The 27,865-nt window shown below is 46.3% G+C and overlaps 1 protein-coding gene across 1 annotated transcript; it reads left to right on the forward strand.

Moving 5' to 3' along the window:
- The first annotated feature begins 1,205 nt into the window (after nucleotides 1-1,205).
- On the forward strand, nucleotides 1,206-27,409 carry SLC39A13 (solute carrier family 39 member 13). Its single transcript, XM_074957023.1, has 10 exons — nucleotides 1,206-1,295; nucleotides 8,403-8,705; nucleotides 9,282-9,395; nucleotides 11,268-11,389; nucleotides 13,533-13,685; nucleotides 21,395-21,484; nucleotides 22,183-22,233; nucleotides 22,501-22,633; nucleotides 22,748-22,847; nucleotides 24,429-27,409. The coding sequence occupies exons 2-10, from the start codon at nucleotides 8,435-8,437 to the stop codon at nucleotides 24,502-24,504; spliced, it is 1,110 nt and encodes a 369-aa protein (XP_074813124.1). The 5' UTR covers nucleotides 1,206-1,295; nucleotides 8,403-8,434; the 3' UTR covers nucleotides 24,505-27,409.
- The last annotated feature ends 456 nt before the right edge of the window (nucleotides 27,410-27,865 follow it).

Raw genomic sequence — 27,865 nt, forward strand, 5'->3', positions numbered from 1 at the left:
CTGAGAATCCATCCTGCCTGCTAACACATGTCCAGCTGAACTGGGATCCACCACTGTAGCTGAACTCCAGCAGGGCCCCTCCTACTCCGTCAGTAATCTGCCTGTCCCACCCTAGCCCACAGGAGCTGTGCTAAACTGCTCTCTTCTGGGAGGCGAGGCATTCGCACCACTCATGTCCAGCAGGCATAAAAACCTCTTCTGATTTTGCCTGATGGATCAGTGTTTTGCTTCCAGGAAAGAAAGTGCAAGTTTTATGGTGAAAGCAATTTCCCTGTCTCCTAATTAATAACAACAGACCAAGGCCCACAGGCTGGGGAGGAGAACAGAGCTTAATTGAATTAAAAGGGGGTCCTAATGACTAGGGTCAAATTAGCCAGCATCACCTTTTCATCCTGGGGAATTGAAATGAAAGAGGATTTTTTATAGCAGGCTCTGGCTAGTCCAGCTCCCACCATACACTCAGCCCTTTTAAAAACATCTCAGATAAAGTAAAGTATGTTCTTCTTTTCCTCATTCAGTTGTCTGAAGTACAGAAAAGGTTGCTTGTGCGAGGCCTGGGAGCTTCAGTGTAGGCTGCAGTGCCATGCAGGCTCATTATTTATGAGCTGATGGAGGCACTGGGCAGCCAGTGGGTGACATTTGCAAGTGGCCTGTGGCAGAGAATTGAGAGTGGGGTGGGAGGCACTTGGAGATGGGTCAGCCCCAGGGCAGGGAACTCTGACCACCTCCTCCAGCCCTGGGAGTCTCTGAGCGCAGCAGCTCTAAGTCAAGACAACAGTGATCAGGGCCGGACAAGGGCAACTTCCCCTGCAGGGGACAGCCATGGGGGCGCCGCTCATAGGGCCCCAGTGGGAAGTCAGGGGGTTTGTTGTGATTCTCTCCAGCCCCCAGCAGTGTGGCCTCACTTGTGTTAGAACATTCTGCGCCTGCGCGAGTTTTTGCCGTACCGAAATAGCTCTGCGCCGGCGCGCTCTGCCCCAGAACTTGCGACCGGAAGTTCAGCGGAGTTCCTGTCCCCTATGCGGGTGGGGGTGCAGCGGGAAGGAAGTGTGCTCGCCTCCGCTGTCCCCCAAGGGCGACGTGACGGGAAGCGTCCGTTCCCCCAGCGCTCCCCATTGCTGGGAGGCCGGAAGTGTGCGCCGCGGAGCTCTGTCCGGGGGAGCAGTGGCTCTGGTTCCGCGGGGGATGGGGCCGACGTGGCTGGTGCTGGGAGGCGGGGCTGAGGGGCCAGCCGGGGAGTCCCGAGCGGCGCCGCGGCTGGATGGCAGGGGCAGCCCGGAGCGCGCCGCCGCACGGTAGGTGGCCGCCCGCGGTGGGGAGCGGGCGGGACGCGGCGCTCCCCCGGGCTCCCCCCGCCCCTGGAGCCCCGGCCGGGCCGGCGCCGATGCCCAGCGCCCCCACCCAGGGGAGGCGGGTCCCTGCGGACGGGCCCAGCCGGCAATAGTGATGGTCCTCGCGGAGCCGAGAGACCGAGCTCCCGGGTAGGGACTGTCGGTGCAGCGCGGCCCCCGCGGCTGGGCTGACAGCGCCCGCTCGCTCCTGGCAGCCTCCTGGCACCGGCAGGACTCGCGGGACCTGCCCCGGCTCAGCCCGGGCCGCTGGTCTGGTGTCCGGAGCCCCTGAGGGGCAGCGACGGGAGCCTGCTGCAGGAGAAGTTGCTTCCTAAGCCTGACTTGTGCCCAGCCCCAAGGGCTGGTGTGCCTGGCGCTGCGCGCCTGTCCACGGGCCTGCGGAGGTGCCCCTGGGCCGCAGTAACGTTAAACCCACTTTTACACTCTGCCCAGCGCTTGCCCTCGGATGTCTGGGGGCAGTGAGTTTCACTGGCTAATTGGGTGTTGTGTAAAAATATTTCTTTTTTCCAGTTTTAAATTTGCTGCCCTTGGATTTCATTGGCTGTTATCTTGTTCCCGTGTTACAGGAGAAATGAACAGCACAGCCATACCTGATCTTGCTTCACTGCACCATTCAATATTTTATATGCCTCTTTCAAGAATCCTTTTTACTCATCTCCTTTTTACAGTAATAACTGTCTTTGGCTCTAATAATTTTCATCTTCCATGTCTATTTCTGCTATATCCTTTTGGAGATAGGGTGATGAGAGTGAAACAGTATTACAGGAAATGTATACCACTGATCTATAAATCAGCTCAAATGGCTTAAATCTGGCAAAGTTATAAACAACTGAAAACAGGTCTTAGAGTCAAAGGTGTCACACAACTTAATCTATAGTGTGACTACCTTTGTCACATTTAATAATGGAATGATAACATTTGCAGGATTTTCAGTACCATACTATCAATCAACTTGTTTGCTTTCTTCACTGCTGTTGTGCATTCACCTAGAGAACTTCATTGCGCTGTGTATAGTGACAACACAGCTCTTTTCCCTGAGAGCTTTTATAATTTATAAATTTAATTTATAACCTAGTAAATCATATGAGTTGATCAAATCATCCTTTCCGATGTGTATTACTTAGATGAAATTCAGTGCTGACAAATTCAGTCATTCATGGTAAGATTGCTGTAGATCAGTGGTTCCAAACTTTAACAACCCGTGAACCCCTTTCACTAAAATGTCAAGTCTTGTGAATCCCGTCCTAAAAATGAATATTTCCAGGGATTTTCTCCCTTACCTCAGCATAAATTATAAAAGCAGATCTTGGAAATATAAAATATTTTTATGACATGCTTATTACACACTATTAATTATTATCTGTCATTACAGTATTTTTATTACATTATGAAAACAGCAACACTCTTCCAAGAGCTCACTTTTGTAGCTTGTATCAGTTTTGATTAAACCTGTTATAAGACAAGGCTCCTATCAGAGGTGCCAGTAGGAAAAAGGGGTGCGGGGGCACTGCTGGAAAAGTGGGGGGCCTGCAGGGGCCGCCAGAAAAAAAGGGGAGGGACCCACGGAGGGTGGTCGTGCCAACGCGGGGGTGGCATCTGACCCTTGTCGCCCCCCAGTACTGGTGCCTCTGGCTTCTATGTTTCATCAAGGAGTATCAGATGTGAAACAGCATGAAGCCACCTCCGGTATTTAAGAAGCCAAAGAGTTCCTCCTACACAAGCATTCAGGTCTTGAGCAGTCCAGGCAAACAATGCACGTTACAACAAAGCTTAAACTTTTTCTTCATAATAATTTAAAAACAACACTAGCAGTCTATTTAATTTTAAAAACAGCAAAAAATATCCACCTCCCTTTCTATTTCATATAAGGAGTCTTGAAGTTTAAATCACCTCAGTGTGATAGATATGCTTTGCTTAGCTCTTGGAACTCCCCAAGGGCTGCTGGCCCCGTGCTGCTCGGGGTCCCTATGGACAGCTCTGTCTGCCATTAGGGAATTTTTTCCTGAGAACCCCCTGTAACATTTTGTGAACCCCCAGAGGTTCACGAACCACAGTTTGGGAACCACTGCTGTAGATGTCTCTTCCTTTTAGATAAAAATTGTATCTTCAGGAATGCCATCTAGGGCCTTATGTTCTGAATATATTAGCTAACGTGTTCAAAATCTAGTTATAGTTGATTTTGAACACATTAGCTAATATATTGTAGGGTTTTTTTTAATATGTGTTAGCTGGTGGAGAAAATCTAGTGGCGAGCTCATGATGATGCCTGTTTATGCTCTAAGATAAATGTTATGAAGGCTCTAAAATACTCTTGCTCCAGGGCCTGAGGCTGATTGCAGGGTTGGGTCAGGAAGAAATCACACCTATCCCTGGGGGGTGAGGTTGATTGCCAAGTTGGTGTGGGAAGACATTTTCCTGTCCTTTGGGGGATGAGGCTTATTGCTAGCCTGGGTGAGGTCAGGAAGAAATACCCCCACCTCAAGCTACTCTATGGTTCAGTTAGGCGTTTTTGTGGGTGGTTTCACCACATTTTCCTCTGAAGATTCCAGTATTGGTTGCAGTTAGAGATGAGATCCTGAATTTGCTGGACCTTGGACTTTTCTGTGTTATATCTTGTGTTCCTAAGCCTGCTACCCTTCTTAGCTGTATGTGTGCAGCTTTTAGTTGTGGGTATTGTGATGTTCACATGTATGTATGCTTTGCAGAAAGAGACGCACTCCATAAAGAAAGATGCGGTTCTGAATAGAGCAAGATATTCTTATGTGAGAGATCCTAGGGAAAGGGAGAGTACTCTGAAGTGCTTTGGGCTTCTCAGAAATGGCATGTGGTTGAGAGGTAAACTCCTGAGAGAGAACAAACACTGGGGCAATAACTGGAAACTGGAGAGCCTGGTAAACCTTGTCAGAAGTGTTGGGGTTTTCAGTAGGAATCCGGAGGTTACTGCAGGGCTGATGGAATGAGGCTTTGGGAGAATTTGCTGGCTGCTGTTTCCATTTCCTCTTTAGTGAAATAACTTTTCTGTTCTGAGCAGTGTTCCACTGTGGCTCCATGAACAGGCCATGGGCTTCCAGGGAAAATAACTATACAAGTTCTTTCCAAGCACATTTAAAGTGTCATCATGATGGAACGTGGGCTTGTGCCAAAAAGCCGCTAAAGCTGCGTTGTCTGAAAGGGCAGAGCTACTGGCTGTGAGGGGGAGGAGGCAGGAGCAGAGTGAACTCACTGCCACGCACAGACCACTTGAGAGTTGTTTGGAGGTCTGGGATGAACTTTCCAGGTGCATTGCTTGAAAACAGCTTGCAGAAAGACCTAGAAGGCTTCTTCAGCTTCAGCAGGGGACTCTGGCAGTTTCAGGAACATCTTGTGTAAATATTTGGTTTTATCTCTCCTTCCTTTCTCTGACTTGCAGTAGATTTTTATCTTGGTGTGAATCTGCATTTCTGGTTCTATTTGCATTTTCATAGAGACTGCTGCAGAGTCTGCTTGCTGTATAAGTGCCCGGGGAGGAGGCCAGACTCTAGGCTTGCACACTGGGAGGGGAAATGTGATTCATTTTCATGCTTTGAATTCAACACCCCACCACTGCCAGGAGTGAGTGAATGGCAAAATTTCCACCCCTCTTTTCATCTTTCACTTTCTGTTGTAGCATCTGTTATTCCTGTGCTGGGAATACTTTTAGCTAGTTCAGTCATATGCTCTACAGCTGTGATTGAAAGGGCTAAGCAGAGCTAACCCTCTTCAGTACTTGGATAGGAGACCTCCACAGAACATGTTGGTGTCACAGAGAGTGGTACTTATGATTGTGTAAAGGGCACTTTCTCCTTTAAGGTGGTCCTGACCCCAGTATGATGGGGTGCTGTGCTGTTGGAGCTACTGTCTTTCAAATTAAGTGTTTAAATGAAGCCCTGACCATTTGGGTCTGTTGCATATATTGAATCCATCATCCACTTTTCCACAGGAACAATACAGATCTGCTTTAAATCCCAGTACACCTGGTGCTTTTAAAATTCTGCCCCATTGTCTTGGAGCATCTGAGATCCTCTCTGTCTCTCTAATTGTTTATCTGGCTCCCATTGCTGTGGTAGCTGAGCGCCAATGATAGGGGAAAATCGCAAAACCAGAAATGTGATGTGAACCTGTGACTTTAATGACACCATGATATATCTTCCTCCATTCCCCTGAGCGCTTTGGTCCTAAGGCAGTGTGGGGTCCTGGCTGCTCACTTCCTTGCTTTTAGTGGTATATTTGAGGTGACTGTTTAGTCTGGCTTTCCCCGTAGGTAATGTGCATTTAGAGACTTCACAGGCATTGTCTGCTCAGAAGTCTATAGCAGTGGGGTACAGAATCAAGGAGACTATGGAGCTATGAATAGCAAGCTGTAAAGCAGTGGGACTTGAGGCACTATAAACTGACAAATGCTGGGATTGATCTAAGCATCTTTCTGGGCATGGAGGTAGATATGGGTCAATTGTTGTGTGCAATCCCTCACTGCTTTGTCATAAATTCCTAACAGCCACCATGTAAGGAGCTTGGAGGAATATGCGGGGGTCCCTGTGCTACCAGAAAAGGAACTTGAGAGCCATGGGCCTCTTCTTACTCACCTGTGAGGATATATAACTTCCTTCTCTGGTTTTATTAAGAAGAACAAACCCTAAGTCTCAGACAGTTAATTGACATGAGTGGAAGTAAGAGAATCTGGTTCTGCTTCTGTTGTCCCTTAAGCAACTGACATCTCTTCTGGAGAAGCAATTCTAGTCTCCCTAGTCATCTGCCTAGACTTCTTTCTAGAGCAAATCCTGCTAAGAGATCCGCAGTCAGCTGCGATCCATGCTTTGAGCTTTTGGGATTTGCTATTTTCCCCTCATACTCCTGTCTCTAAACAGGATTTTTGTTGTTTAGACTAAGTGGAGCTTCAGGTGTCCAATTTATTTGCCATTTGGTCTCGGGCAGATGCGGGACCCTCATTTTGGTGGTTCCAACCCAGTAGGGCCTCCCCTTGTGTGACATGAGCTGTGGTGGCAGCTTCTCTTCCAGCCTGATCTTCTGCTGTGGTTCAAATTGTGACAGTGCACACCCACAGGATAACAACTGTACAGCAGAAGTGGGAATGTGAGGGGTTAGGGCCTATTCCAATGTTCCTCATCCAAGACAACACAAACTCTGATGAAAGCAGTTGTTTTGTTAGGATTGTTCTTTGCCTTAGCTTAGGCCCTTCTGCTTAGTACTGGGGCCAGCCCAGAGCTCTGCTACTTGGGATCTGCCCAGCATGGCTACTCTCTTGGTATAGGAAGCTATTATTTTCCAAGCTCTCACCCTGCCACTAAGGGCACCAGTTTCCATTAGCATAGAATCAGACTGGAAAAGGTGCTGAACACTCTGGCAGTTTATAACAGGAAATACTGTAAATGCAGACTCCCTTGCAGTTGGTTTAGTAGGGAGAAGATTGTGCTCTATACTTCCCCTAACCTCTAGCTATTTCTGCCCTAATGTGTGTGAAACCTTCAGCTCACTATGTACTCATGCAATGGGAGGATGCCTAGTCAGATACTAGATGGTTAAAGCTTTCAGAACTCTCCCCTTTCTGGGAGGGTTCTCCAGGCCCCTTAGTTTTACAGTTGTGCAGGGCTGTAGCTGAGAGAGACCTAGACTGTGTAAAGGAAGCCAGATGGCATGGAAACGTCCCAGATGCATTCCATTGACAACAGGAGGTTTGCATCTACGCAACTGGGGTGGGAACCACATCTGACACAACTTCTTCTCTCTGTAGTTCTGTCATTAACACTTACCCCAAGCATTAGCCAGTGTCTGATCGCTGGGATGACTGTGAAGACCTGACAATTTGTCTGTCATCAGGACACTAAGCAGAGCTTGTGGATTTTAGATGTGTGGTTTATAATCCTTTGATTCTGCTGGAGATAGTTGTGTTGCATAAATCTCCTCATTGTGATTGCTGAGGGCCCTGACGGAATTCCATCACCCATCACATGGCAAAGCGCTGGCATTTATGCCTGTAACAAGTGAACAATCTCTAATCTGATTCCCAGTGACACTCCTTGTCAGGGAGAACAGGGATTTTCAGAGTATTTATGAGATAGTTGGAAGGAGAACTTCTCCCTGAAAATTAATACGGTTCTCAGTCTCAAGAGGTTTGCTATCTGGAGATCAACTATGATCAGAGAAGTTTTCATCCAACTGGCAGGCAGTTTGTTCTTGGAGCAGGACTTTGATCCAGCAGGACATGAAGCCTTTTGGTCCCTCTCATTATAGCTACTGCGGCCCAGATGTACTAAAATTACTCCCCTTTAAAAGGTGAAGTGCAGATAATTTTAAGAAAAATGCTTCAACTGAGGGGTCTGAGAGCTTGTCTAGACCAGAAAAACTTGCTTCAGTACATTGATGTGCAGACCCCTAAAGTAGACACACAGCTTCAGTGCCACTTATTGCACTAATCTTCTAGCATGTCTCCACTGGGGATTTGCATTTGTGTAGTAACACTGATAGTGCAGTATGCCAGCCCTGCCCCCAAGTATAGAGAGAGCCTCTGCTCCAGTATATCCCTAAAATCACCTCATTACCTTTTTATCTTTATAGCTCCATTATACAAGGGCCTTGTTGGAGCCCACCTGGGACAGTGTATCCTACAGGGAGGAAACTTTGTCTAGGGGTGCAGTTTGAGCAGCAGAGACTCTGGAGAAACCAAGTGCTAAGGGAAGGTGCAGGAGGCTGGACTCCTTCCCATGGCAGGCGGAGACTGAGGGACCAAACAGGCATTTTCTCATGTCAAATGATAGAGGATGTCCCCGCCCTCCAGTCAACTGCTCAAATCCGAGAAACTGAAACTAAGAAGAAACAGGAAGAAGAGAAAAATATGGGTTCCCTGTGCAAAGGGGAATATATGTGGGAACCAAGCTACCCAGGAAGGGAATTGAAAGACAGAGGATATATGAGTTTGAGGCCATGATTTCCTCCAGAAGGGGACACAGACTCTGAGGGATGAGCTGGGGGTCTTGCACTTTCTCTCAGAACTCAGCTTTTCCTCCTTCCTTTCAGAGATTGGCCAGCCAGGCTGAAGCTGCTCAGCGATGACAGGGCAAAGGTTTCTGCTTCATGGGACGCTTGCCTTGTTTCTGCTCAGCGTCCCCTGTGAAGCCCAGGAGCTCCCAGTGGGCAAGGCCACCACCGGTGCCAGTCCTCTGTGTGAGAAAGAGGCCGAGTCCTGGGGAACTTTGTTCAGTGGGGAACGACTGGATGCTTGGATCTTTTCTCTGATTGGCTCAGTTATGGTGGGGCTGAGTGGAGTCTTCCCCCTGCTGGTAGTTCCCCTTGAGACAGGAGCTGCCCTGCAATCAGAAGGTAAATCTTCTTTCTGGCTTTTTATTCCTGATGCCAGTCGTCTTCTCCCTCCCTCCCCCCCAATAGGCAGTGACTGAATGGGGCAATGGTCGTATACCTAACCCAGGAGTTGGGATCTTCCTGGTGCCCTGAAATGTAGGCACAGTCCACTCCTGTTATAAGATGGGTGACTTGTGCCATTCCTAAAAATGGGGCAAGTAGTCCCCTAGCTGAGCGTGGGGTTCTGGGACTTCAGGTGTAGAGCTCATACAAGGAGCATCCTCTAACTTGGATCCTGGGGAGGGGGGGATGCTCACATCCTCCTCCACTTCCCTGGAGTACAGACTCCCCTCACCTAGGCCCCTTGAATGTACAGTTCATGCTCTGAGCCTCACTGCCAGGGCACAAGGTTCTGAGGCACAACACCACCCACAGCTCGCTCAGGGCGATGAAGTGCCCTGGGGTCTGTGTCACACGCAGTTCATTTCCCTCCTCATGTTCCCTGGTAGTTCAAGCTGCAAGGCCTCCTGATTTGGGTGTCTCTCACAACTTGTCAGGAGCGGTCTGGGCTGTGATTGGCATTTGTTTGTTTTTCAGTGGGATCCAATCGTTTGAAGCAGCTGTTGAGTTTTGCAATTGGTGGGCTTCTGGGGAACGTATTTCTGCACCTCCTCCCTGAGGCTTGGGCCTACACCTGCAGCGCCACTGCAGGTAATACCTGGCACTGTACTAATGCCCTGAGCACCAGAGCCAGCCCCAGGCACTGGCTGCTATGCTTTCTTGTGAATCTGCACCATGCTGCTTTTCTTAATGTTCCATCTCTCTATGTAGGTGCCTGATGGGCTCTAGGGAACCTTTGCCTTTCTCCTGGTACTGCTCCTGGAGCCGCTGTGAATCACTCCCCCTCCATTCCCTACCTTGGTACAACAGAGCCCAAATCTGCTGACCTCCTAGGTTATGCCTGAGGAGAAGTGGTGGAAATTGACAGTCCCTAGAGTTCTTGGGTGGGGAGGAAAGCAAGGTGCAGCTGGCAGAGTTCCAACTCTGCCAGAAAACTGAGCACCACGGCTGGGATGGCCCTGGTCTGCCCTGGGATAAAGCTTGGGACACAACTAGCATAGCCCCCTTCTGGTAGCTGTTTTCTAAAGGGCCCATGGAGACAAGTAATAAATTATGTTTGCACATGGGCACACTAATGTCGTGAGAAGCGGAGTGATGCTGAACCCTGTAGGCCAGGGATCGGCAACCTTTGGCATGTAGCCCACCAGGGCCGGCCCTGTTTGTTTACTTGCTGTGTCTGCAGGTTCAGTTGATCGCGGCTCCCACTGGCAACGGTTCGCCATTTCAGGCCAATGGAGGCTGCGGGAAGCGGCGGCCAGCACATCCCTTGGCCCACGCCACTTCCTGCAGCACCTATTGGCCTGGAGTGGCGAACCGTGGCCAGTGGGAGCTGCAATTGGCCGAACATGCAGACGTGGCAGGTAAACAAACCAGCCCAGCCCGCCAGGAGGCTTACCCTGGTGGGCCACGTGCCAAAGGTTTCTGATCCCTGCTATAGGCGGTAGCTGCTCAGTAAGAAGAGAAACTTTTCCTGACTCTTCTGGGAACAGTGCTGCAGCGGGCCAGATTTCTGTCATCTCCCACCAAGGGCTGGATTCCCACTGATCTCTGCCTAAGGAATTGTGGAATCCATTCCTTCCTGAGAATGTAGGAGATAGAGGAACAGCCTGGATTTCTCATAATCTGCTATGTGGCACCTAAGCGGTGGAAATACAGAATCCCTCTGCAAAGCTCTGTTTCTCCTCTGGTCCTTTCCATCTTCACTGCACAGGCAGGATCAGCAGAGCCCGGTGCCTTGGGCCCCCAGTGACTGCGCTGTCTCTGCTGCAGCTTATTCACTTCTCTTGTTAGTCTTTTCTCTTGTCTTGAGCTTCCAGGTTTGCATGCGCCGCCTGGGTCACATTTCTAATGCTTTTGCCTGTCCTATTGCTGGAGCAGTCTTTGCACCTGCAGTCAGGCCAAACAGATAAGGATCTGACAATCTCAGCCCTAATTGAAAGGAACATGTTGTAGCCTTGGGCTAATAACTTCCCCAGGTGTGGTGTGATCGGGAAGATCGGTATTTGGCTCAGCTTCCCAAAGCACAACCTTCATGTCTGAACGTGCTACTCACACAGGCTCAGATGCAGGATTTGTGCTGATACAAGCATCTTTGTAGCCTCCGGTAAGAGATTTCTGCCTTGCCCACCTTTGCCCAGTAATTTATGGAAGGGAGGCTTAAGAGCTGGGCTTAGAAGGCTCCTGAGAGTACCAAGGAGACATGATAGCCTCCATTGCTGGAGTATTGGAGATGTGGAGCCTAGTTTCCCCCTTGCCCTAGGTTGGATCAAGGATGAGTAGATGAAGCAAATAGGGTTTTCTGCAGGGTCTGTCTGTCCTGTGCTTCTCATAGGACTAAAGGAAATGCTTTCTGCCCTATATTCTTGTCTCAAGTCCCTCAGTCACAAGCTGCATTGTACTGGGGGTGAGGCTTATCATTCAGGAACTCCAACAATGCAAACAGAGATCTCTTTTGCTTTCTAGGAGGTGGGCAGAGCTTGCAGCAACAGCAGCTTCTTGGCCTCTGGGTGATCATTGGCTTCCTGACCTTCCTGGCACTGGAGAAGATGTTCCTAGAGAGTGAGAAGCAAGAATGGCCCAGCACGGTGAGTGGGTGATGAAAGGGGAAAAGTTTCCATACAAATACTGCACTGTAACAGGGTACACACTGCTCCCCTCTGGATTCAGCCCCTTGGCCCGTCTCCTCCATGAATCAGGGACACTCCAGTCTGGTGGAACATCTGTCGTCTTTATTCATGATCAGTTTCCCACCACCAGTTTCCAACTATATACAGGCTTTACAACTGCTTGGCCTACCACAGGCCTGGACAGCAACAGACTTGGAGGCTCCTACTTCCTCTGAGCCTGACCTCCCTCTCTTAGTCTCTGCCCCCACTTTCTCTCATTTCCTTCCAGCCTTATAGCTCCTGCTAATGAGGCTGGCAAGTGTGGTCAGTTACCAGGCAAATCCATTCTCCCTGATTGGAGCTGGAGTGGCAGGAGCTGATTAAGGGCTTCTCCAGCAGTACCCTGACACATGCACTAAACCCTATTACTCTCCCCTCCTGGTAGGCTCCTCAGGGGAACCTGGAGCTGTGATTTAACTCAAAGCGTGGTTTGGGAGGCCAGCAGTGCTGGGCGGAGCCATGTGACTGGGCACTTGCTCCATTCTTCTGGAGCTGGGAAAGGAGACCTTTCATCTCCAAGCTAAGGTCTTGCCCTGTGGGTTTGGCAGGCGTTTCTTGCCCCTGGGTTTTGGATTTTTTAAATTAAATCAGATTTATTTTTTTATTTAAATTATATTTATTTTTTTCTTTTAAAAAGAAATCTGTTTAAAAAGAAATCTGAATTATATGTTAAGGCTTAAACTTATTATAGTCTCTTTAAAATATTTTAAATAAATATGCTGAATCCAAGAGTATATATCAAAAACTTTTTGAGTTAAAAGCTGCTTTTTTCTATAAAGAAAGAATCGGGGAAAACATGTAACGTTTGAGGTCAAGCTTTATAAATATGGCACATCAGTAGTAAATAAGAAATATGTTCACCATTTTCTAATATACTAATTATGTACAATGAATAAGAATCTGAAAATATTATGTTGTTGCTTAAATAAATGTGTGTAGTTATAATATACCCTCGTAGTGAGCAAAAAAAATCTAGTGTAAAGGCTCTATTTAGTTGTAAATCACCATGTTTTAATGCTTATGTCAACCAATGAAAATGCACCTTTCTTTAGAAAATAACTGAAGTACAAATGGAAACATTGATTAAAATAGATTATTTAAATTGAGGCTTTCCTCTTGGTAACTGATTTAAATCCACCATGGTGAGAAGAAGAGGTTCCCTGGTATTTCCCTGGGGTAGTGGGAATTATCCTCACCACCACTCTGGGCCCTTTGACCATGGGATTGGCTGGTCACAGTGGACGGGTCTTGTGATTGGCTACTTAATGTGACATAGTGGATGAGGCAGGAGTCACCTAGCAACAAAGGGACAAATGGTCACTCACAAAGGGATGAGAGGTCAGCTCCAAAACTATGCAAATGGAGCATAAAGTGGCCAGCCCTTGGCAATCTACAGACTTTCTGGGCGGCATCTGAACTGTGCTGGGCTCTTGTTAGTACCATCCTTCTAAGTAAGAGAAAATGAGACCACACACTGAAAAGAGTTTGCAAAGAACAGCTAAATGTGACCCGTAAACCTGAGTGAGTGTGTGGAGCTGATACACCTATCCCAGCCCTGTCTCCTAACTTTCTCCTTATTATGTGGTACTGTGGGGTCTGATGTCCCCCATTCCACGATATACAACCTTGTTATAGAGTCCCATTATATTCTTTACACTGAGGACCAAATGTTATTTTTTTGATCCCTGGTCCAGTGCACTTTAGCAAACTTCACTGTTCCTGAAGAATTTGTATTGGGTTTAGAGTGTTTCTAGCCCCAGCAGAGCGATTTGACGTTAAAATAATGTCTTTCAGATTCCTTTCTTGCTTCCACAAGTGCATGTCAATTTTTAGCTCAGCTACTTAAATATATGAATCCCATTTCATAAACTTGAATAAAGCCACCCAGAAATCTATTCCATTTCTGAAGGCTGTGGTTACTAGATTTGAGGCCAAAAACACATTCTGTTTGGGCTTTAGGGAGGGAAGGATTAAGGATAAAGGGAGACTTTCTAGGCCCCTCTTCTAGTCACACTCTCTGTTGGAGGTTAGAAGTGGTAACAGTTGTTTCTCTCTGATTCAGGGCAATAATTCCAAAGCACCTTCCAGAGGGACTCCAAATGGAAACAGCTTCTCCCTGCAGAAAGTAGCAGGCAAAGTCCAAAGAGCAAAGACAAACATGGCTCAGTGTAATGGCTCCTCTCTCTCATCTCGCCCACCGGATCGAAGAATCAAGGTAAATGATCAGCAAGCTGAACCCAGAGTGCAGAAGGGGGGAGTGCAGTGTCCTACACCTGCTCCAAGGTGGAATTGCCATTATGTGTTGAGGAGGGAGAAGTTTGAAATTCAGCCAGAGTAGTGCAGGGCTTCTGCATTGAGGGTGGCTGAAAACCTGGTCTGGTGTTCGTGGACAGAGCCATTCACAGAAAAATGTTGAAAGTTTAAGAATGAATTGTTTAATTTAACCATATCTGAAACATCCAGGTGCCTGGAGCAGAGTGGACAACTCTTTCTAAAAATTCCGTACACAGTTACATCAGGGTTGGAAAGGAAAACTGTCAAAAGTCAGGAAAAGCCAGTTCCTATGTCTTCACAATGATAATGCTCCTTGTGCATATGTTACCCCAGTGCTATCTTCAGTGAACTCATCAGACTGTCTCAAATAATAGTCTGAGAGCATGGGGTTTTTTGACTATCCTCTCATTATTTTCATTCTTTCATACCTGTGTTATTTTTAGTTTCTTTATTGACATACACTTGTTATGTGCTGATTTCTTTTTTCTTAACATCTGTACTGTAATAATTTAGCAATTTGGGGACTGAGGCAGCTAACTTAGCTTAGTGACTTTTGATGGTTTACATATGAAAGAAAATTTTCACTCTATTATTATTTGTGTTACAGACACATCTATAGACTCCAGTCAAGGATCAGGACCCCATTGTGCTAGACACTGTACAAACAGTAAAAGAGCATACCTGCCTCAGAGAGCTTACAGTTTAAGTTTTTAAGGCAACATGCAACAAATCTCTGACTAACTTTAGAGCAGGAAGTGAGAGGGTAACCATAAGATGTGGTTACATGGGCTGGCTAGTGCACAACTTAATTACACTCAGTTAAAAGCTTCTTATAAACTCTTTCCTTTCCTCTTTTAATTCTGTTTCCTTTTATTTTAAATCTCTGCTTTTGCCTATTTCTTAATTTATTTTGCTGCTCTTTGTTATCCTTTAATATGTAGGATGCTATGTAAATCTAGTTTACTAAGTACTTTTCATGTTTGTGACTTTCACGTGCTCTGGTGTGTGCACAGGTTGGAAGATACTACTTCAATGTGTCTAAAGGTGAAGAAAAATTGTATGATGATGTGCCAAAATTTTAAAGGAAATGGGATGACCCGGGTATCTACAGGCTGATTAGCTTGGTATCAATCCCATGCAAAATCATAGAAAGGCTGATGTGAGACATAATCAGTAAAAACTTAAAAGATGGTAGCATAGTTAGTGCCAGCCAACTTGGTTTTATGGAAAATAGGTCTTGTCAGCAAAACTTGATGTAATGTTTGATTATACACAAGTTTTATTTATAAAAGTAACTGTGTCGATATAGTGTTCTTCTGTAAGGCATTTGACTAGTCCCAAATGGCATTCTGATAAAATTAGCAATATACAAAATTAATGTAGCCCATATTATATGGATTAAAACAGTTTAACTGATCGATCATAAAACGTAATTGTAAATGGGGAATTATCATCCAGTGGAAGTACAGTCCATCAGGGATCTATTCTCAGCTCATTGTTTAATATTTGTATCCATTATCTGAAAGAAAACATAAAATCATTGCTAGTAAATTTGCAGATGACACAAATTGGTGGAGCGGTAAATAATTATGAGGATAATTTAGTTATACAGATCAACCTGCATCACTAAGTAAGGTGGGCTTATTTGAACAGCCAAATGCAAGGTCGTACATCTAGGAACAAAGAGTGAGGGGTCACACTTAATGGATGGGGGACTGTATTATAGAAAGCAGTACTCAAGGGCTATGGTAGATAATAAATTAAAAATTAGCTTCTGTTGTGGTGCTGTTAAGAGGGTGAACACAGTCCTTGGATCTATAAGCAGGGGAATATCTAGTAGGAATAGGGAGGTGCTATTACCTCTGTATACAGCATTAGTGAGACCATAACTGAAATACTGTGTCCAGTTCTGGTGCCCAGACTTCAAAAAGAAGACTGAAAAATTGGACAGGGTTCATAAAAGAGCTACAGGAATGATATGAGATCTGAAAAATATGTCTTACAGTGAGAGACTAAAGACATTTAATCTCAGAGGAGGTTAATAAATTACTTGATCATGGTCTGTCAGTACCTACATGATGAAGAGATTTCCGTTAGTGGATGGCTCTTTAATCTAGCCAAATGAAGCATAACGCAATCCGATGCTTGGAAACTAAAACTAGACAATTTAGGATTAGAAATAAGGCATAATTTTTAATGAGGTTAATTAACCATTGGAACAACTTACTTAAGGATGAGGTAGATTCTCTACCACTTGCAGTCTTTAAATCAAGACTGGATGTCTTTCTAAAAGATATTCTATAGCTCAAACATAAAGTGTGGGTTTGACACACAAATTATCAGGAGAGATTCTTTGTCATGTGTTACAGATGAGATGGTCGTAATAGTCCCTTCTGGCCTTAAAATCTGTGTATTGGTTTTGAGAGAGTCTGTGGTCATATTATGAAAGTCCTTGTTGTAGTAATGAGTATGCATAAGGGGGCAGTTAATGCTATATGTGCAACCTTAATTGTGGTGTTTCCTGACTTCTAAATCATATGATCTTAATGTTCTCCTTGTGAGACTTTTTTGTATGGAGTTACTGTGGTGGTTTCATACGAGTTGTTTTTTGAAGAAAATACTGGCCAAAATGGGGAAAGTACCATAAAAGGGAGATTTGACTCTTCAGGACTCCAAAGCTCTGTAGGCCACAACAAATTGGCAGTAATGCATTTAAATCAGAACTGTAACACTTTATCTAACCACTGCCTATACAACCTCTTCCACCTTAGAAGCTATGTAGATGGGGAAGGTCCTTTACCCTGGCCGAGAGTATAACATGCACAGGAGGGGAACCCTAAGATGTGCAGGATGCCTTCCTCAATAGCTTTGCTCATGAAAAAGTCTTAGGAACACATCCCTCCTCTCCTTATCAGGCCCAGGGGCTGCTACTGATCTGCAGCAATATGTTCCAGTGCCTCGGTACAAGAGAACTGTATCATGAGCTGATAGTCTTTCTCCAGCTGCGCTCTTCATGAGCTTAGAGAATATCCTGTGGTGCAGTCTCCGGACGTAAGTGTCACAGGCTCATAACTGTCAAATCAAAACAAAGTTTCTTCAGAAAACCCTGGCTTCACTTCTCTTCAATGACAGTTTTCACCCGAGCCATTGACAAGAAAAAGTGGCCATGTTTTAATCATGAGAAGTGGATTTGTTTTCTCTGTTCCTATTTGCTGAGAAAGTGTTGTGTGTGTTTGTTTGTTTGTTGTTTTGCTTTGCTTAAACTTAAATGAATAATTACCACTCCCCTTTGGGCAAAGCCCAATCCTGGAAAATCTTGCCGTGAAAAGGAGAAAAAACTTCAGACAGTTATCTATGACTGAAAATGGGATGAGAACAGAAAGTGATTTGCATTCATGATTCTCGAGACACTGCTGCATCCACTTGTTACGGTAATGCACACGTGGAACTTGCTTTTGCCTGTTGGCTTTTTCTCTTTTTACACTCTCTTCTTGGCATCTGTGATTCCCCCCCCCCCCCCCCCCCCCGGCGCAGATTTTTCTAGTCTGTGTTTCTATTCTCTTTCCCAGGTAGTTCGTGGGGGTTGATTCTGCTTTTCTCCCATAATTACTTTTATTTTCTTGTTATGTTTGGTTACAGTTAACATGCAAAAACAATCCGTTTTAACCCTGTTTTCACATGCTCATAATTTTCTAAAACATTCATCTTCTGAGCTAAAATTTTTCCAGGCTTGATCTCTGCCCAAATAGGTGTTTCGTTTTTTTTTTTTTGTTTGTTTGTTTTTTGTTTTTTTTTAAGTTTGAGCAAAATCACTTCAGCTAGCTTTGAAATGTGTGTGTTCCACTTTTACTGAAAATTCAACAGCAGAACTTTTAAACCTGGCTGGTAATTAGGCCTCATTATTAACTTCCGACCCCTTATTCTCACACTTAGTTCATATATGTACTGCTCAAAGTTCTGAATATTTGAAAAGACATGCTGAGCATGAGTAGTAGAAAGTGTCTCTAAATAATTTTTACTTGGAGAGACAAACTTCCTGGTTGCAGAAAACACTACCCAAGAACAGGTGACACTAACCACTTGCTCCCCCCATGGAAGTCTTCTCAGTCGCACACATGTTGAAGCTTGAAAAGCCCTGGGAAATATCCAAACCACCACCTGCAAATCAGATATGTGCCCATCTTGGTTGGTGAGGGTCAAAGAACAATAACTTTGCCCAATGCTAGCAGAAATGTCTGCTCAATGTCTCTTTCAGAGAAGTAAATGTGCCAGTCCTTTTGACAAGCAAAGTTGTTTGCTTGATCCTCAAAAAGCCAACACTAAATGCAGAAAACCACTTGACCTCCCGTTCCTAGCAAAATTGTTCAAACCAAAAGTAACTGCCGAACTCCAGCGTGTGACATCTGTGAATATCCTTGATGTTTCACAACCAGACTTCAGATCAGGACACAGTACAGACACCCCTCGTAGCACTGATGGGCAACCTCTTAGCAAAGGAGAGAGGTCATGTCTCAATGTTCATACTGCTTGTTATCTCTAACATTCAACACAGTTGACCATAAGTTACTGTTGACCTGCTTATATGATACAGCTGAAGTAGATAGCCCACCTCTACAGGACCCAGACAGTGGTGATAGGAATCTGTTCCTCTTCTCAAAAGAGTCTTCACCTACAGATTTCTTCAGGGATCTATCTTGTTCCCTCTCTTCTTAAATATGTACATAAGCTCACTTGGAGAGGTAGTGAGACACCATGGGTAGACTGCTAACTAACAGTACTCAGCTACATATCTCATACTCTACACACACAGCCAGTGCTATCACAGGGGTGTCCCAAGGGCAACAGGAGAGCAGCAGATTCAAATTCAATCCAGGGAGACTGAAGTGAAGCTGGTCAATAGGGGCAATGTTCTGAAGAATTAACTGGGTCACTGGCTTTTCCTTTCATCAAAGGCATCTTCACCCCATTCCTGTCAAAGTGGCATAAAGCCTCAGGGATTTGCTTGATTCATCAGTAACGCTGGATGTACAAGTAACTTCAGCTCTACGATATAACCGCATTTGCTCCAACCCCTCAGACAGAGACAAACACCTACAGGATCTCTATCAAGCGTTCTTAGAACTACAATACCCACCTGCTGAAGTGAAGAAACGGATTGACAGAGCCAGAAGAGTACCCAGAAGTTACCTACTACAGGACAGGCCCAACAAAGAAAATAACAGAACGCCACTAGCCATCACCTTCAGCCCCCAACTAAAACCTTTCCAACGCATCATCAAGGATCTACAACCTATCCTGAAGGACGACCCATCACTCTCACAGATCTTGGGAGACAGGCCAGTCCTTGCTTACAGACAGCCCCCCAACCTGAAGCAAATACTCACCAGCAACCACACAACAGAACCACTAACCCAGGAACCTATCCTTGCAACAAAGCCCGTTACCAACTGTATCCATATATCTATTCAGGGGACACCATCATAGGGCCTAATCACATCAGCCACACTATCAGAGGCTCGTTCACCTGCACATCTACCAATGCGATATATGCCATCATGTGCCAGCAATGCCCCTCTGCCATGTACATTGGTCAAACTGGACAGTCTCTACATAAAAGAATAAATGGACACAAATCAGACGTCAAGAATTAGAACATTCAAACACCAGTCGGAGAACACTTCAATCTCTTTGGTCACTCGATTACAGACCTAAAAGTGGCAATTCTTCAACAAAAAAACTTCAAAAACAGACTCTGAGAGACTGCTGCATTGGAATTAATTTGCAAACTGGATACAATTAACTTAGGCTTGAATAAAGACTGGGAGTGGATGTGTCATTACACAAAGTAAAACTATTTCCCCATGTTTATTCCCACCTCTCCCCTCACCCCCCCATTCCTCACACGTTCTTGTCAACTGCTGGAAATGGCCCACCTTGATTATCACTACAAAAGGTTTTTTTCCCCCCACTCTCCTGCTGGTAATAGCTCACCTTACCTGATCACTCTCATTATAGTGTGTATGGTAACACCCATTGTTTCATGTTCTCTGTGTTTATAAATCTCCCCACTGTATTTTCCACTGAATGTATCCAATGAAGTGAGCTGTAGCTCACGAAAGCTTATGCTCAAATAAATTTGTCAGTCTCTAAGGTGGCACAAGTCCTCCTTTTCTTTTTTCAGTGACAATAAATGCCTCATGCCTTCTTCAGCTTGTTAGAAGACATTGCCTTTTCCTTGGGCAAGGATCTGGTCGCAGCAATCCACATAGTGATCAGTCTCCTCCAAAGTGGATTACCATTAACTCTGTGTCTGGTCTTGAAGGCAGAAGTAATGCAGAGGCCCTGTCTTATGCATAATTTAGCTGTCAGACTCAACAGGCTGGGCCACCATCACCTCATGCTCCAGTCCTTCTTCTAACTCTTAATTTGCCTCCATTGCCAATTCAAGGCCTTGGTCCTGATCTTCAAAGCCAGCAATGGATCAGATCCCATCTACACCAGTGACTGCATCTCCATCCATGACCCACCAAGGCAACCGTACTCCTTTAGGATTATACAACTCAAAGTACATGAGAGCAAGAGATAGTGCTCAGTCAAATGGGTTCAGCTATGGAATGAGCTTCCAAAAGATTTAGACTAATCTAGAGCCTGATCACCTTCGCGCATGCCTTTCCTGTGATAACGTTTTCCGACTAACGAGATTGAGATGCCTTAAGCAGTTCCCTAGAACCACAAAAGTGCAGAAGACTCCATGAAGTCCACTAGAGACATTGCTATGTAAATCGAATTAATTTGTGCAGAACTTAAATACTATAGTGGTGGGCACTATAGAAAACCCTAAAAAAGAGATGGAGACAAGCCAGCGTGGGGGCAGCAGGTGGGCACTTGCTTGTAGTTGTTCAGAAGTGTTTATCAGTATATGTCAATAGGCGGCAGCCAACCTTAAAGTAGGTCCATCAGAATTGAAATTGACTTCTTTAGGGGCTGTTAGCACTTTCCTTTGATTGGTTTCTTGTTCTTTAAGAAAAAAAATCTGCAAAATTCTTGTTTTTAATGTTTTTAATATTTAATCCAATAGTTAAAGTTTTTAAGCCACAAAAAGTAAATTTAAGCTTCCACCAGCAGCATTAGCTCTGCTGCTTTGTACCTCCCATGTCTTGTATGGGAGACATTTGACAAGTTGTATATTAAACTATGCAATTGACTAGAAAACAGACTCTATTTATATTAGAACCCAGTCACTTGTGCAAATTTGTGGGCACCATCTGAAATCTGTTGTTGCTTTACAATTGGATTTATTCCTCCAGACTGCCTTCCTGCTCTTCCCTTTCTCTAGTAAGCTTCTTTCTCTTCTTTCTTCTCTCCCTGTCTTTAGAGCTCTTTCTAGGCTTGTACCTCTCTTCCCCTTCCCCACTAAACTGGAATTCTCAACCCTAAGGCTCCCTCTGTCTGCACTAAAGCTGAACGTGGCAATACAGTGTCCTGTCTGAAGCACAGACATGGGGTTTAAGCCATTGACCAGCCCTGCCCCACCGTGATTCATCTGCTCTTAGAGTAGGTAATTGCCCGTTGGCTGTACCTGGTGCTTCCCCCTACCCTGAACCTCATCAAATTCCGTCACCCATGAATGCCTCTGACTTCCCTCTGCAGATCAGTGGATACCTTAACCTGTTGGCCAATACCATTGATAACTTCACACATGGCCTGGCGGTGGCAGCCAGCTTCCTGGTTAGCAGAAAGGTAAGGTTTGTGCTGCACCCACCTGCCAAACCGGAGATCAGGGGGAACCCTTCTCTCAGCTGTAGTGTGTGCCTGCCTGCCAAGTAAAGGACTTGGGGATCCCTTCCCCAAGGGATAGCTGCCAAGATAGTGTTGTGCTGGAGAAAACAACAGGGAGCAGCCCTGCTTGGGACATAACTTTTCTGGCTCTAATGTTTCAGATCTGGGAGACCCTTGGCCCCTGCATTAGGCATGCATGGACCAGGTAGTTATCTCATATGTCTCTATAGCAGGGGTTGGCAACCTTTCAGAAGTGGTGTGCCGAGTCTTCATTTATTCACTTGAATTTAAGGTTTCGCGTGCCAGTAATACATTTTAATGTTTTTAGAAGGTCTCTTTCTATAAGTCTGTAATATATAACTAAATTATTGTTGTATGTAAATAAGGTTTTTAAAATGTTTAAGAAGCTTCATTTAAAATTAAATTAAAATGCAGAGCCCCCGGACCCGTGGCCAGGACCCGGGCAGTGTGAGGGCCACTGAAAATCCGCTCGCGTGCCTCCTTTGGCACACGTGCCATAGGTTGCCTACCCCTGCTCTATAGTGAGCACTTAACACAGGGCAGCCAGAGTCCATTCACTCCAGGGGTGGGAGTGCTGTAGTCTCTGCATCACTGAGCTGAGAGACCATTTCCTAATAGACTTTTCCCATCTTCTGCAGGTTGGGCTCCTAACCACTATGGCAATCCTACTGCACGAAATCCCACATGAGGTGAGAAGGGTCTGCAGCCTGCTGCCAGGGGAGCTGGGAAGTTAGGACCTGGTCTGAAGCAGAACAGCAGTGCTCTGTCTGCAGGAAGAGGGCTGGCGGGGGTTACCTCTGCTCTGCATCATTCTTCCCTTTCCTTGGAGGATCTGCTCCCTGCCGAGTGCTGGTGTTCACCCATCATGTTCCTAGTCGTGCTATCTCCTTTGTTAATGCTGGTCTCTGTGTTCAGGAGAGTTAGGATCGATAACCACTGACTCTGCTTTCCCACAGGTAGGAGATTTCGCCATCCTGCTCCGGGCTGGGTTTGACCGCTGGAGTGCAGCCAAGATGCAGCTTTCCACAGCTCTGGGGGGAATTCTAGGAACCTGCTTCGCAATTTGTTCTCAGTCGCCTAAAGGGACAGGTAAGGCTCACTGGGGCTGCATTGAGGAATGTATCTGCTTGTGTGCCTACTTTCCTCTGTCTGTTCTCCTGTATCCCTTCTCATTACTAATGGTGATTTTCACTGCATGTGCAGGGGAAACCATAGCTTGGATTCTCCCATTCACCTCCGGGGGATTCCTGTACATTGCCTTGGTAAATGTTGTGCCTGACCTCCTAGAGGAGAAGAATCCCTGGTAAGTGGCTCCATCGTGGTTATTCGTATGCTGGTATGGCATTTCTGCTGTGGTGGTGGGAGAGAACATGGTGGTAAAGCCTCTGTTCCTGGGAGCAGGTGAGCACTTTCTCCCCAAATCCCGTGAGAGGTGAGATGGTATCTAGCAGAGTCTGCTGTGCTGTGCCAGGTACTCAGCTTCTGGCCGCAGCCTATCTCTAATATAACGTGCTGGCTCCTGAGCATGTTAGATAGAACAGATTCAGTCTAGGCTGTTTAGCCAAGCGCCTGACCTAACGCTGTCCTCAGGGTATCTACTCCTTCCCCCATCCCTAATTCGGTGCTTTGCTGAATTGACATTGGGGGGGTATAAAACAAGCAATCAATGCCAATTTGATACTGAATACTGACGGAATTCATCTGTTGACATGAATGCATTCAGCTCCCAGCAAAGCCAGTGTCACTTCCAATTATTTTTTAACCCTCTGATCTTTGAGAGTTTGCCACTGCAGGGATCTAGGGACCATTCTCTTTCAGAGGATTAGCAGGTTATTGTGACTTAAGATTTCTCAGTCACGTTCCATTATGATGGATTTTTAATTCTTCCCATTGCACTCTGCTCCCTAGATTTATTAATTTCCCAACATTTGTTTTCCCAAAATATAGTCTTTTGTGCTGCTGCCATTCAGTGACAAACCCCAAATCTCCATTCATTACTGTCATTCGTAGTACCCATCTTCCATAGAACGATCACTATATCCTTACCGCTTCCAGTATCCAGCCTTGTCTCCTGTTAGAGTGGTTTCTCAGACCTCTCTCTGCCACACAGAAGGAAGTGTTGTGAATATCTTTCCTACTCCTGGAGGTGGCTCCCTTGCCCATGTGCATGTCCTCACTCAGACAACAGCCCCGGTCCATGACCGTTCTAGAGGGGCAGAGTGCATAAGACAGTGTGGGGGGCAAACTTTTTTTTGCCTGAGGGCCACATCAGGGTTCTGAAACTGAATGGAGGGCTGGGTAGGGAAGGATGTGCCTCGCCAAACAGCCTGGCCCCCTCCCACTTCCTGCCCCCTGCCTGCCCCCTTAGAACCCCCAACCCATCCAACCCACTGCTCTTTGTCTCATGACCGCCCCCTCCCGGAACCTCCCCACCCCTAATTGCTTCCCCCGGGACCCCACCCCCTATCCAACCCCCCCTGACTGCCCCAACCCCTATCCACACCCCTGCCCCCAGACAGGCTCCCTGGGACTCCCATGCCTAACCAACCACCCTCTGACCCAACCTTCTCCCCGCCCCCTTACCATGCCTCTCAGAGCACCAGGACTGGCAGCCGCGCCGCCTGGTCAGAGCCAGCCACGCTGCTGTGCTGCCTGCCAGGAGCTCGCAGCCCGGCCGCCCACAGCGCTAGCAGCACGGTGAGCTGAGGCTGCGGGGGAGGGGCCACAGCAGGGAAGGGGCCGGGTGCTCAAGGGCCAGGCAGGATGGTCCCATGGGCCACAGTTTGCCCATCTCTGGCATAAGAGATTGGACTCCTGAGTCCCTGTACTTGTGCAGATTGGGACTGGTTCCTGGCCCATTCTGACTCTCTTGTTTCTTCCCCAGGAACTCCCTGCAGCAGGTCCTTCTCCTGTGCACAGGCATTACAGTCATGGTGCTGCTCTCAAACACTACAGAATGACCTCCACTCAGACGACCTCATGCTGCCTCCCAGAGCTGCATTGACTTTGAGCTGTTACAAAGCAATAAGGAACACTAATGTAACTTCCTGTGTGTGCGCTTGTGGGTCCAGCTGCTAGTGAGAGAGGCAGGTGAGAAAAAGAGGGAGTCATTGGGGATGCTGGACTCCGTTCCCTGGCTCTTCTATCCCTGCTCTGTTAAAATCACACAAACCAGGGCTTCCAATGTTGGTGTTTTATGGAATGAAAGCTTTTGAGGAGCAGAAATGAACCGAGAACCTGTTCCAAGAACAGACTGTGTCTCATCCTGCAGTAAGAACAAGTGTTGGAACTGCACATCATAGAATCATAGAATCATAGAATATCAGGGTTGGAAGGGACCCCAGAAGGTCATCTAGTCCAACCCCCTGCTCGAAGCAGGACCAATTCCCAGTTAAATCATCCCAGCCAGGGCTTTGTCAAGCCTGACCTTAAAAACCTCTAAGGAAGGAGATTCTACCACCTCCCTAGGTAACGCATTCCAGTGTTTCACCACCCTCTTAGTGAAAAAGTTTTTCCTAATATCCAATCTAAACCTCCCCCATTGCAACTTGAGACCATTACTCCTCGTTCTTAAACATCTTAAGCTGCTGAGTGAATAGGACAAGATCCCTTTATCTGGCAAAGAAGGATTTACCTGCTAGTCCAGGCCCAGAGAGAAAACAATTCCCCAAAGCAGCAGCAAACCACCAACATTCCCCAGTGCAGCCTACCTAGCAGGAGCAAAGGTACTATCAAAACCACATAGATAGACGTGAGAAGGCCCCTTCCCACTCAGCCCTCATTTATCAGTAGAAAAATGGGAAGGTGTCAGCCTGGACAGTCTGCCTCTCTGAGTTCCTCTGCCTTAGCTTTGAAATCAGGCCTAATACTTGGGGCAGGTTGGAACAGGAGGTTATATAGCTTAGCCTGAAAGCTTCTGCCTTTAACCTTAACTCCTCTGTTTAGAGAACCTGTCCCCTCCCCTGTTCAATACAGCCTAGGTGCATATTTGAGAAATGGTCAGCAAATGTTTCCTGTCATCCCAGGTCATCAACTCGCCTGTATCTGGGGAAAACCTGCTCAGTCACTGCCCCCCTCCTAAGGCCTCTCATCAGCAGGTGGAGAGTGAGCAGGGCTTGGACTCTGGCCGCCACCAGAGGAGGAATGGGGGGAGGAATGGAGGAGAGAGAAAACACTGACTGTATATAGAGAAAGGGCAGAGTAGAGAAGAAAACATCATGCGTGTGTGAAAGAGATGGATGGGGCAGTGTTTCTCAAGGACCAGTCCATGAGATCTCCCTGACACAGTTTAGGAAGGCAGCAAGCCAGTCCCTGGTAACAAAAAGGTTGAGAAACACTGGAAAGGGGAACCTGCTGGTGAGAAGGATGAAAAGTGAGTCTGAAATCACTATGGCTGCAAAGCTGGGAGAAGGAATCTGAGTGTGACTGTGCCCTTGAGTTTAAGTCATGTGGTGTCTGGGATCCTATTTGATGGCAGTTTAACCAACTAGTAAAACTAAACCTAAAAATTCCTGGTTTTGGCTGATGGGGATTACCAACTCTGACAACCCCACCTCCTCTGGAATGTCAGAACTCCCTAAACATATGCACAATTGCTTAGGCCTTACCTATAGAAGAAAATTGTACTGATTTGAATTAAATCTGTTTAGAACCAATGTAGTTAGTTTAATGCTACCTCCTTGTGTGAGGCACAAAATAAGAGTCCACAACAAGGTGTTCTGAATCCTTCCTGTTCCATCAGACATCACATAGGATACAAATAAGCTTTGCCATTAACCAGGGGTTGCATCAATTTAACTAAATCTGGCTCTAAATTGCTTTTGTTAAATAAATACAGCTTTCTTGTGTAGCTAGGGCCTTTTTGAAAAGGGCTGGCTCCCGATGCTGTTCAGGACATTTAGGGCTCTAGTGAGTGGCCAGGTTGCTTAGGCAGTAACAAGCCAGAAGCGCAGCCTAGAGCAGGTTGTCCTCATTTCCTTTAGAGCTCTGAAAATTTTGACTATTTCCATGTGATAGCCTGAGAGCTTCTGCTTGCAACATTCTCTGCAGAAGGGCCAGTGACTAAAATCCCTGCAGCTTTCCTTACCTGTCCCTACATTACCAGCTAGACCTGTTGGAGCCATGAGGGAGGCTGTTTCGGTACAATGCTCTGTTTCCCCTGGAAAGTTGCCTTCCCATGACAGCTGCTTCCTATATCATCCAGCTGCTGTGAGCTCCAATCAAGCATTCACTCTCTTCTTTTCAGGCATCAGAGATGACCCCTAGCCCTTAAGTACTCAGAGAGGCCACAAGATACCAATTCCACCACAGTGTGGCTAGTTTACCTGGGGGTAGGAGCTACAAAACCTCTGATGTGGGAGCCTGGAAGAAGCAAATGTATGTACGCCCAGTACTTCCCAAGAGTTTGTGTTAGGTGAAAATCAGGTTGGCATTTTTTAAGTTGAGGGCCTAGTGTATTGCAGGGCTTAGTGCCTGGGCCTTGGTGCTATTGCATCAGTGCTAGGTTTGGCTAAGAATGTAAACCACAGCAAGGATTCTGCTCAGTGTTCAGGAATGTGCAGTGGGTGACACTGAAGCATTAATCACGGAGCTGTGTCTTTTGGCTGGCAGCCCAAGCCTGGACTGAGTCTGCAGTTTCTGAGAAGCTGCACCCCCAGGGGCAGCACAGGGCCTTGAAGAGCGATGATTAGCTGCTCCACTGCATGCTGTGGGAGGGAGGTTGTTAGCCACTCCACTACATTTGTCACTTTTGGAAATGCAGAAAGAATCCTATTTTCTAGCTCTATTTTTTCAGCTACTCTTGTGCATTTTCCCATTCATCTGTATTGATCTGATCTGTGTGGAGACAATAGAGATGAAATAAATGGTTCTGAGTGTGGGTTTGTTTTTCTTGGTATGGAAAGTATTTAAAACCATCCAATGCTCTCATCACCTGATAACTGCGTAGATGAGGGGGTTGACTCCCCAGGACTCCCCATCTTGCCCCTTCTGACCTGTCTTTGTTTGGGGAATAGAAGAAATTCCTCCATGAGCTTCTTGCTAAGCTTCTTGGCTCCTCTTGCGTTCGATGGGTTGCTGCAGGGCACCCCTGTCAGAGTGTGAGGAAAATTGGCTTGGCTTTAATTTTTAAGGAAGGTAAGTGATAATTGGGCCAGAAATGGAAACTCAGGTCACTTCTCTTAACTTTCTATGATTCTCTGGGCTGTGAGCTCAGATAGCAGCTGTCCTGGAGAGGGAGCAGAGACAACATGTACATGAAGCCAGCTATGGTCAAACCACATCCATGCTAATCCAGGAGTTTCCCGTGACAGCAGGCAGATC

Source organism: Natator depressus, chromosome 6 (assembly GCF_965152275.1).
Source record: "Natator depressus isolate rNatDep1 chromosome 6, rNatDep2.hap1, whole genome shotgun sequence".
Lineage (NCBI taxonomy): Eukaryota > Metazoa > Chordata > Testudines > Cheloniidae > Natator > Natator depressus.